Source organism: Leucoraja erinacea, chromosome 8, assembly GCF_028641065.1.
Source record: "Leucoraja erinacea ecotype New England chromosome 8, Leri_hhj_1, whole genome shotgun sequence".
NCBI classification, from domain to species: Eukaryota; Metazoa; Chordata; class Chondrichthyes; order Rajiformes; family Rajidae; genus Leucoraja; species Leucoraja erinaceus.
The window spans coordinates 11,578,254-11,590,061 of NC_073384.1; the positions used below are offsets into that span (position 1 = coordinate 11,578,254).

An 11,808-nucleotide genomic window follows, 5' to 3' on the forward strand; every position below is an offset into this window, starting at 1 on the left:
GCTGAGAATAAGTACCCGGGCACTTAATTGTTCGCCACCATCGTGAAACCTGAGGTAACATGTTTATTGTTCATGACAAAAAGCAGGCGAGAGAGTCAGTGTAGTAATAATAATAATAATAAATAAAATATATATATATATAACATAACGCCCTCGCCCGCTCACAACACTAACTCACCCTCTGCTCTCAACTCACACTGAGTGCATCTAAAGTAAAAACAAGGCAATCGGTATCACAAAGCGATCGTTAATCTTCCTAGGTCTCCGTTATCAGTGTATCCTGTGTACACGAGAAGGATTTACCAAAGTAACACATATGGCCGGCCAGTTGGGTTTCTTTGCTCCTTGGATACCGAACGATTTGTTTGATTCGGGGGATCTCGGGTCTGTTGGTGGCGATGGATAATGCAAGAAAACTTCTGGGGTTGCAGAAACGACGCTGTTCGTTTGGCGAGTGTGTGGGTTTTTTTTGGGGGGTGGGAGGGGGGGGGGGGTTCAAATTGGTCGCTGTCAATATAGCAAGGAAGGAGAGAGCGAAGTGGAGCGAGAAGGAGATATCGAGGAGCGTTGATTTTGAGACTTCGATTATCAACCAGAAGCAGCCAACTTGTTCTCTTCCCCACGGGTCTGTCCCGGGGGGTGGACGGGCGCGTTCAACGTCGACCAGTTGGCTGGGGGGGGGGGGGGGGGGGGGGGGAAAGCGAGCGTGTGGAGGGAGGGAGGGAGGGAGGGAGGGAGCAGGTGGTTGACGAAGCGGCTGCGGGGGTTGGTGGGGGGGGGGGGGGGGGGGGGGGGGGGGGGGGGGGGGGGGGGGGGGGAGGGAGAAAAGCATGAGACTAAAAGCGCTATCAAAAAGTAAAGTGTGTTTGCATTTATGGCCAATTTATTACCAATGAACATATGGTCTGTATTTCGCCTCACGTCATAATCGCGAAGAGCAAACAGCGGGCAATCTGAGAGTGTGCATGGTGTATGGCCACTCGCCTGGTTGTGTAAACGCACTTGGACAATATTAAGAGTGGATCATTTTTTTGTGAGTCCCTGGGTATATAAAGCGCATCAGTCTTATCTGTGCACGCACTCCTGACTTTCCATTTGGAGCTACTTCAACGACATCCGAGCATTAAAAAAAAAACCCAACCAAACTGGCCGCATCAGTCACTCCTCTCCGGCTCTCTGACAGGTGAGTAGACTCTGTCAGCACTTTTATTTTCTAATGGATTTGCATTTCATCCGATTCGCGGTACTCGGGGGCTGCTGCCGTTTGCTCCTGGTTTTTCGCGTCCTCGGCTGTAAATGTTGCTGGATGCACTTCAAGAGGATGAAAATGAACGCGGCATGGATTCAAATAGAAAATGCCGTGGCTGGAATGAAGGGGGTTTTTTTTTTACATTTCGCAGCGGGATTAAGTCCTCTCAACGTTCCCTTGTCATCCGGATATTTTACCCGTTGCATTTTCCGTCCAGCCCAGATGCAATTAGAATGAGGAAATGTCAACGCGGGAATATCTACCGATATATTTCGATTGCATTCAAATCGCATCGGCCGCCAGCGCACTTTAATAGTTCACTGGCAGTGTGTTGTTTTATAACCTGGATGTCCTGGCCACGCGAGATAGCAGTTAGCACGCTATCAGGTCGGAGCAAAGGTAAAACACGGCCACGCCACCCTGCTACAAACAAAACACATCTATGACTTCAACCTTTTAAGTTCGCACTATTTTACGCACCCTAAAATCCATCGCCCACACCCACACACACACACACACACGTACATCGCTCCAGCGTCTCTTTTCCCAATTCCCCAGCTAACTCAGACCCCCAAATTCATTCATGTGAATAAACGGATATCTATCTGGTGGACCCATTCTGAATAGTCGCCAAGCACAAAGTGAATAGAACTCACCTGGATACGATGCGCCCATCGGCGATGCTTAAGCGGGAATTGGAATTGGAATTAAAAATATACTCATTTGACCTACAAATTCGCGACTCCGATGAGTGTTGATATGTACACGCCAATTGTACTTCAACTATTCAACCCACAATATACTCAGACTTTCGGACTTAAATTTTAAATCTGAATTTTGAAAGAGACGTGTATGATATCTGAAGAAGTATCTAAAGAAATCGGCCTTATTAAAAACGAGCTAGAAATCCGAGAAAAATTGTACAGGCTCTACATTTACGGGGGGAAGGAGGAGGAGGGAGGGGGGGGGGGGGGGCAGAAGACTTCCCGATGGAGATCCCTGACTGTTGATAAACCTCGTATAAACTAGGTATAGGTGCGGTATAAACTAGGCAAGAAGCCTCAATCACTAAAATCGTTGTCCCCTTTTTACGTCCTCCGGGATACACCCATTTTTTATTGAGTGTGACTGGAAGCCGCTGTTGTGACAATTCTCCATTATGTCAGTAGAGTTCGCCAGTGTATTAGGAGTGCAACTCTTGCCTCACTTGACGTGTAACGGGCCAGCGTCGCCAATTGCTCGTCGGTTTCGGCTATACGTTGTGGTCCGTGTTCCAAGTGCAAGCCTGGCAACAAAAAAAAAAGAATTGCGGGTACACATGTAAGCAACAAAAAAAGGTCCGCTATTAAGAAATGCCCCTCAGAACCTGAAGTCAAAGGTCATAGGTGTTCTTTTGTAAAGGCGAGGCCAAGCTGTGGACATTTGGATCATTTGATCATGATAATCCCATTCCTTCTCTCCAGAGATGCTGCTTGTCCCGTTGAGTTACTCCAGCATTCCGTGTCTATCCGTATACCCCAACCTCTCCAATATCACCTGGATAGAACCCGGTTAGTTTTCTCTACGTTTCTTCGCGTCTTAATTCTGAGAAATACAAATACTCTTTTTTTGTTTTCACAAAATATAGTATTAGGACTTTGTATAATGTACAAATATTAGCATTTTGTGGTGATTACACTCCATACGGTCCTTCCAGCTAACAATTTGACAGCACTGACTCGCGTTTTCCAACCAAGACATTGGTTCTCCTCTCTAAGGAGCCGTCTTGGAAATGAGTACCACCTCACGCCACTCTGCCAACAACATTTTTTTTTAAAGAACATATTAATTAAACGCCTTCGCCCGTGGATTTTAATTTTTTTTTTGTCCCAAGCTAGAAAAAGTGATTGCAAATTAATCGTTTTAAGGTAAAACGTTGCTGCTTCGGCTTACCAAGAAAGGAAAATGTTTTGAAATCTCCCCGTGGGGGGAAAGGCAAATCCTAATGTGACATGTTTAATCATTAGAGAAAGTGAAAGAATAAAGAGAAAGCTTTCGCCTCTGAGGAAAAGAGCTGTTTTATTTTCAAATGAAACGTTAGCAAATGAGGCGCTAAAAATACGACCGGGGGCGTTATTTCAATCGGATTATAGGATGCTGCGTTGTGAGTCCTCTAGGTAATAGCGAAATAGACTTCCCACAAAATCTCCGTGCGAGATAGCAACGCGTTCCTCTTGAATAAACTCAGCGCCTGGTTCGACCTCCATTTATCCACAACACGCAGTGATTTGTTTTTTTTTCCCTCTTTTTTTTTCTAACTGTTTAACCTCGGGGGAGGGGGGGGGGGGGGGGGGGGGGGGGGGGGGGGGGGGGGGGGGGGGGGGGGGGGGGGGGGGGGGGGGGGGGGGGGGGGGGGGGGGGGGGGGGGGGGGGGGGGGGGGGGTTTTAAAACAGCTACTTATTATTGAGAAGTCTTGGGTTCGGGCGTGCAAAAAAAAAAAGCCTTCAGGAATCTTATGCTAATGACAATTTGAGCAGCACAAAAATCACCTTAGGACATTTTTCATCGCGTTATCGCACCGGGAGCCCTTTGATAACGGGTTTACAATCTTATACCGCAGAACAAGCAATTAACTAACTGAAGCATAGACCAATCACATTTTTTAAAACCGTGTCGGTTAAGTCATTAGCACAAATGGCTGCAACCAATTTTATCCTTCTGAAACTCTCTTTCATCGTTCCTACCTGTGACAAATCGTTTTATTGGCGGTACAAATGCGTTATATTTAATTATTGCTACGCCCAGACCAATATTTCGAAGTTTAAAACGGGCATTTTGTCAGTTTTTTTTTTTAACGATCAGCGAATTTAAACAGAAATTTTAAACAGAAATTAACTTCAGAATCTGTGCGTCAGTCGCGTTGGTTCTTATAAGGTCCACTTTCTGTGAAGTTCGGAGCCAATACATAATTAGTTTAAAAAATACATTTTCCCGAAACAAATCAGGCCCCGATCCCAATGAGCAATTTGCAGGCTTTCTCTCCGAAAGCCAAGATCAAAATTGGCCTGCCCTGCAGTCGATATTCTTATATAATTTGCTACGTTATCCACAGTTTGTAAAAAAATAATTACATTTTAATAATCCGACAGGCGAAGTAAAAATAAATGTTAAAGCTATTATGTATTAACATTCTATTAGCCGGTCGAGAAATGAGGATGACAATTAGAAAGGATAACTGATAGATTTCCATGTATAATTTAATCAAGATATCATATCAATTTTGTTGGGAAATTGATTTGATCCTCAATATCAGTGGAAGCGTAGGTTCGAGTCCGTGTCAGCTCTTTAGTTTTAACACTGTTTTATTTTCCTTTTCTAATGATAATTAATCTAAACAATTTTATATTAAATAACGAGAGGGCATGATAAATTAATTTTCCTATCACTGAATTGTAATGGACAATCAATCGACAACGTTAATTCCCAAATGGAACTGCTACGTTAGTATAATTCACTTTTGCCCGTACTCTTGATGTGTAGGTAGACAAAAAAATGCTGGAGTAACTCAGCGGGATGCTGCCTGTCCCGCTGAGTAACTCCAGCATGTTGTGTCTATCTTCGGTGTACACCCGCATCTGCAGTTCCTTCCTACTCGCTTGATGTAGTGATACCGTTACTATCGACCCTTTAATATGAACTTAAGTATTGCAACCGGAATGGGTTTAAATCGCCTTTAGTTGGCATGTTTGTGACAGTTGAGTCTATAACGCCGAAATCAAATACTCCAAGTTTAGATGATAAAATGGACCCACTTGCCATAATGACCCGAGTCATCTCTTCAAGACATTTGATATCTGTAGCTGCAGTGAAGCCTAAACCAACGTGTGTGTTTATTCAGCGGTTGGCTCCCGTTGAGGGGGGAAGTAAATGCTCGCCTCATCAAATAAATAACTTCAGAAGTAAGTGAGTTTGTTGGAACGGGAGCCATCGTTTGGCTCCAGTGGGAAAAGACAAATGATGGTGAGTGGGGTTTTTAGGCTACCTGTGAAAGTAAACAGGTAAACACACTGGAGAGCACTTGAGCTGAAGTACACCCACTTATCCCTGTACACATTTACCTCTCCTTTTCAGACTCTTGTTAGATTGTTCAAATAACTCCTCGAACCTATCAGTCTCTTGAGCAGGGGATTAAGATTTTGTGTAAAGGTCACTTATCTCTTCTTGTTTTAGAAACGCCCTGGAAAAAAAAAGCAGCTCAAATCCAATAGACAATGTGATGAATCCTCTTTCTTTACCCCACCCTCGCCCATCTCTGCATACCGAGCACGCACACTCTCTTACCCTCCACACTATCTCTCCAGAGTTTGGCAGTATTCGTCCCCACCTTTTAGAAAGGCACAATATGATGTCCATCACAGCAAACGGTGTGCCGCTCATCGTTATCAATACGGCAATAGCACAGTTTATCCAAAGACCAACGCACAGTGGGCACCTTTTATTTTTTCTTGGAGGAGTCATAAGATCGTTCGAAGAATAAAACGAGTCATCTGATCCACGCAGCTTTCAAAGCCAATGTTTTATCAATATGTTTGCAAATATATAACACAGACTTCCAACTTTTCCATGTTCGCTGCTGTAACCCTGAGAAAGTGCAAAGAGCAATTTCAAGGATCAACCTTTCACACCAAAGAGGATCAGAACCCGATCGATTGTAGTTGGTGTTTGGGGGGAATGCTAGAAACGGTCGAGTTATCAGCGTTTCACACTGTAACAGAACACACCTAACCAGGGGCCAAATATGTTCGCAACGTGCGATTTTCAAAGGACATTTTTTTCGTCATCTTTCGATGCATAGAGCCATGGTTAGTCATTCAGGCACAATTCCACCCCAGCCCTTTGAGGACACAGATATCAGTGGGATCATTTTGGACGCTGGAACAGGTTTAGCCACAGCGTCGGTGCGACTCTCTATGGGTCCAATGGACCAAATAAACAAACATGCCATCGTGGACGTGTTTGACTTTACGATAACATAGCACATGGTAATGGGTTGTCCAGCCCTCTGCGGCTGGGCGAATTCACCTTTTCAATGTTCAAATAGCTTAAAGATTCAATACTGTTTGTTCTCCCGGGCGGTGAGAATCATTCAGTCATTTGCGGTCATCGAAATGAGCAGTCCCCTAAGAAATGTTTGCATTAAGGCGAAGAAGTTAATTTAATATTTTGAAGATAGACACAGAATGCTGGAGTAACTCAGCGGGACAGGCAGCATCTCCGGATAGAAGGAATGGGTGACGTTTCGGGTCGAGACCCATTTTGCACACATAATATTTTGCTCCATAGATGCCTTTAAAGGAAAGATAACGGGGGCGTGTGTGTGACATATATTGATATTTCAAGGTTTTAGTCATGTTGAACTGTCGCAGTGATAATATTCAGGATAATGGGAGACAAGAAATCATAATCCCCTTCCCTTTCTCGCTGTTAGTGCTTTTCAATATTAGGGTCGGGATAATAGACCAAAACATTTCAAGAAATGCAATTTCGTTCTTCTTGTTCGAAGGTTGTGACTTCAGGTTTACCCCCGATAGAGAGAAAGTCCAGTAATATAATGATGGCCATTCTAATCGTCCCATTGCCCAGCGAAATAAATAAAAAAACACTGACTCCAAATGGCATTTTCTAAATCTAACCCGACATTCCACTTCCCCCGACATTATTTCAACGGGTAACTCTGGACCTGATCTTTGTTCTTGAGAGAAGTGTTAATATTCGTGAATTGTGCTATTCAATTTTCATTCTAAGCCGAAAGGCCCGCATTGTCGCTAACAAAAGGCAAAGTGTCAAGGCAAATATGGTATCAAAATTGGTGCAAAGTACAGCACCGGGGTCTAACTTGTGCACAACTCCCCAATCTAATGCCCAGTCTTTAAAACCCATTCAAAACGGCTTCTGATCGAATCGATGGTGTAAATCTATTCCGGGCATGGAGGGAAAGTGCGACGAGAGGGATATAGAGAGATGGGGGGAGAGATGGAGAGAGAGAGGGGGGGGGGGGGGGGGGGGGGGAGAGAGAGAGAGAGAGCGTTAACCCGAAATTGCCTTAATATTGTAGAAGGGTTCAGAAATGAATGAAGAGATAGTCCATTGAAAGCAGTTGAATGCCATGACAACTAGGAACAACCTCAGATTTATTCCAAACAGTTAGAACACATTGTACCAGGGCGTCAATCATCTATTATGTCGCGACTGAAATAAATGCAAAAACTGGCCTCGGACAAAGGCTTCCAACAGGACCCGTACATTTGTCTACATTTCCCCCATTGTCCGCAGCTTAGCAATCGGTTTGTATTTGTGTTTGCCCGGGACCGACCACCCAAGATGTGGCGAGGAGTTGGTAAAAAACCTGCAGTATTGTCACCCAAATCACATACTAGATGGGCGGCGGAGAGAGAGAGGGGGAGAGTGAGAGAGAGAGAGGGGGAGAGGGAGAGAGAGAGAGAGAGAGTGGAAGAGAGAGTGAGGTAGAGAGGGGAGGGCGGAGAGAAAGAGAGAGGCAGAGAAAAAATGATCAACGATAATAAATTGTCCCGCTGGTGTAGTTGAACTCTAGGTGCTCATAAAATGTGGACTTCTATGAGTGAGTTTGTTTTGTTTAATCCCCAAGCTCGGCAGGCTTTCCGAATAAAACTGCTGCCGAGAAAGTTGTGAGAAATCAAGAGCAGTTGGAATCACCTTAACCGCGACGCCTTTATTGATTAAATAAAGGATCGATCGCATGTAAGGTGCAAATGTGGCGGGGGTTTTTTCCATCATAATTTTATTAACCCAGGATTAAGTTCAACGGTAATCCAATCGAGACCTTGACAGAAACAAACGATTTGGGGTTTTTTTTTTGCATCCCTGGTTGTATTTGGCGCTAGAGAACCCCCAACAGCAGTCAAATGGCAAACGATGAACTGAGGACATAAAGTTATCCGATCTTGTGAGCCGAACTGTGTAACCTAGCTATTCTTAAATCCCCCCCACCCCCTCTAATGATCCAAAGCACAATGCTGCGACACTTGCAGAATATACCTACAGTTTAAGGCAAATTGCAGCAACCGAGACGTGGAATTCTCTGGCGCAAAGGAGAAGGCTATTTTCCGGTTTAAGACTTGCAGTTTTGCTTTGGACCGCGTGGAAAAGCGAGGGATAAACGCAAAGCGGTTTCCAGAGCAATTTGTTAAATAGCGTTTTCAAGTGCGCAGAATATCAGGCTACTTGGAGGTCCTTTGTATGTAAATCGGGTCTAAACAAAAAAAAAGAGAGAGCCCTCCCCATCTTTGTAAATTAATTGACACGTTAGACCACTCATCACAGCGTGAAGCTCCAATGGTGGAGAGTCAGATATGTCTACACCAATACCACCCCTCCCTACCAAGCGCTCACACACACACACACACACACACATATACCATCCTACAAACCACCGCCTACCTCCACTGGGCTCACCCCAGCCAGCTAACGCAATTTCACATCGGCAAACATAGTCTTCACCCACTTGACTCCCAGGACCCGCCCACACGTGTTCAACCTTTTGGCATTTTTTTTTAATTCTCCCCCCCCCCCCCCCTCCCCCACCCCCACCCCCTCTCACCCTCTCTCTCTCTCTCACATACACACACTGTGCAGGTTCATGTATTGTAACCAGCCCGACAGGACCAGATCAGCAGTAGAAATGGCTCATTCCTTCGACCTCACAGTGGGCGCGAAGTAGGATTCGAACAGGGGCAGAAGCTTTGATCATTTTGCCAGCCTTACAATATTATGATTTCCCCTCCCTCTCTATCTCTTTCTCTCTTTGGGGGAGAGGGAAGTCACACGTTAAATATTGACACTAAATGGTGTGGTTCGACAGGAGCAAAGCTCGAACAGCACTAAACACCGACCCGCCTTCGCTCTGCGTTTTTTTGTGTCTGTGTGCATGAGAGTGTCTCTCTTTTTCAACAGCGGATTGAAAGGGGAGGGGGGGGGAAAGCTGCAACTTTCCTTGCATAAATTTGGCCAGAATATGTCGCTGACCAACACAAAGACGGGCTTTTCAGTAAAGGACATCTTGGACCTCCCGGACACCAACGACGAGGACGGCTCGGCGGCGGAGGCGACGGAGGAAGACGGCGAGGCTTCCGGATCGCCCCAAACTTCGGGGTTTGCCAGGCAAAGTTCGCTGGAAACTGTACAGAGGCTCCCGCTGAAGAACCCCTTTTACGATAGCGCCGATAATCCGTACACCCGGTGGCTGGCCACGACCGAGAGCATCCAGTATTCGTGTAAGTGTTACCATTCTTCTTCATTGGGGGGAAAAATACAACTTCTAATCTTTGAACAAAATTTCAAATGTAGAAATTATTTATAAAATTATTATATATAAATAATCTTTCGCTCTCTATAGTTAGAGATTCATATCTGCTTCTATCTACATATATATATATATACACATATAGAGAGAGAGGGAGAGGCGAATATTACAAAGATGTTGTAATCAAGTGGACAGGAGAGCGATTTTCTTTTACTTTGCAATAAATGTCAATATAGATTTAAATAATCCCAATGTTTACATAAAAGAGAAAATCTGCAATTAGAAGTTAGAGCGTTGTGTGAAAAGTGTGGTGATTGATGGATTTATTTCCAACCCTGCATTCATACAGTTTGCAAGTAATATGTTCGATATCTGGCTTCACGGTGGCTGGAACGGGTAACAAGAGAAGTGGGCGTTTTATCAATTGGTTCCTGTTAGGGGTTGTTGTTTTAATGTATCCTCTTTCTGTGCAGTACACGGGATTTCAACCAGCAACTCAAAACAGCAAAACTCCTCGAGTAAGTCTTCGGATCCTTCGGCGGACGAGTCGCAGGATAATGCAACCGAGACTTCAAGCAACGACAGCGAGTCGGGCAAGAAAAGGAAACGACGGGTACTCTTTTCGAAAGCTCAGACTTACGAACTGGAGAGGCGTTTCAGGCAACAGAGATACCTGTCGGCGCCCGAGAGAGAGCACCTCGCCAGTCTGATCAGACTCACGCCCACCCAGGTGAAGATCTGGTTTCAAAACCACAGGTATAAGATGAAGCGGGCCAGAGCCGAGAAAGGTATGGACGTGAATCCTCTACCCTCACCCAGAAGAGTGGCCGTACCGGTTCTAGTGAGGGACGGCAAACCATGTCACGCTAGTATGGTGACGAACGCTCTCAAAAGCCAGGACTTGGCTACGGCTACCTTCCAAACCAGCATCGCCTTCCCAGCTTATACCACGCAGTCCCTCCAACACATGCAATATAACACCCATTTCAGCTCTGCCAGTAATCCCCAGTATCACACACACCCTCTGGTCCAGAGCCAGCAATGGACTTGGTGAACCGTTGCGTAAGAAAGGACTGCTTGAGAACTGGGCATTATATATATATTAAATGAATATATATAGTATATATGTATGTGCGTGCATGTGTGTGTGTATGTACCTATATACATATATACCGGCACAACATACGTTTGGGACCGTGATTCAGCTGAGCTTTTTTTTTGTCGCCGTCTGTTTACAAATTATATTGACTATGAAACCGGTTTTCTGCGTGTTTAGAACTGCGAATTCAGCGCTCTTGTGACTTGTAAAGTATGTCTTTGTATTGTAGGAATGTTTTCTCGTCACTTACATTTGTTGTATAAAAGGCAAGTGAGTACAAAAAAAAACTTTTGAAATCATGAAGAAACATTTTATTTCGCATTCCCCATTTTTTTAAAAATATGAAACTTGAGATATTTATGGCCCTTTGTAATCGGATGTTTAGTTGGGTCCGTTTTTGGTTTTGACGAGGGTACGGGTGGGTTTTGGGGGGGGGGGGGGGGGGGGAATGGACTGCCTCGGTCGCGACTGTTTGCCAGAATGAGGGCGTTTGTTAAATGCGAACATTTCTTCCCCGATGTAATTTAGACCTTGTCAAAGAGCCGAAGTTTCCGAGAGAAATGGTGTGAATAATGACAAAAAAAAGCGCCTTGATGAGAGATTTTCCGAGTTTTTATATTAAGAATTTTAATAAAATGTTGTGTCTCAAAATGCTATTGTTTCCCTTCGTGGTGTTAACGGGTGTTTAAAGGGAGGTGAACGCTTTGTGACATTTGCCTAGATTAATTGTCGGTTGTAGTTGAGGCTAGGTAGGTAGCCCTTATGATTTACTAGTCACTACCACGCACCGTAAACTAAATGCCTTGCCCACTTCTAAAATTATTTATTTTCCCTACATAATTTCCAACCGCATAGTAAGCTAAAATTACAAATTGTGTTTCAAATCCACGACAAAAATACAGCGAGCGAAAGAAAGCAAGAGAGAGAGAAAAAAAAACCCATTCGATTTTCACTGGTTTAAAACGCGTTCAATTGCAATCATTAAAATGCGATCTTTCGGCCGTCTGGCTGGAAAGGCTACCTGCGTCGTCTCAAGAGCTAGCGGGGGGGTAAATCAATACTGAAATAAACGCACTTAAACTTCACTCAAAGTTAGAGTGCTTCTTCAGTTGAGGGGCTTTTGAAGGAATACAATCTCA

The 11,808-nt window shown here is 44.5% G+C and overlaps 1 protein-coding gene across 2 annotated transcripts; it reads left to right on the forward strand.

The window, feature by feature from the left end:
• Window positions 1–863: 863 nt before the first annotated feature.
• Window positions 864–11,086, forward strand: LOC129699312 (homeobox protein Nkx-2.2a-like). 2 transcript variants are annotated; one of them, XM_055638976.1, is made up of 3 exons: window positions 864–1,183; window positions 9,222–9,541; window positions 10,044–11,086. In XM_055638976.1, the coding sequence occupies exons 2-3, from the start codon at window positions 9,283–9,285 to the stop codon at window positions 10,622–10,624; spliced, it is 840 nt and encodes a 279-aa protein (XP_055494951.1). In that variant the 5' UTR covers window positions 864–1,183; window positions 9,222–9,282; the 3' UTR covers window positions 10,625–11,086. The 2 variants fall into 2 exon arrangements, with proteins under 2 accessions (XP_055494951.1, XP_055494950.1); XM_055638975.1 differs by lacking the exon at window positions 864–1,183 and having other exon boundaries at window positions 8,881–9,541.
• Window positions 11,087–11,808: the final 722 nt, after the last annotated feature.

Coding starts and splice junctions, on each gene's coding strand:
- LOC129699312 (XM_055638975.1), top strand. CDS start 9,196: ATGAGAGTGTCTCTCTTTTTCAACAGCGGATTGAAAGGGGAGGGGGGG. Junction 9,542..10,043: donor CGAGAGCATCCAGTATTCGT/GTAAGTGTTACC, acceptor CTTTCTGTGCAG/TACACGGGATTTCAACCAGC.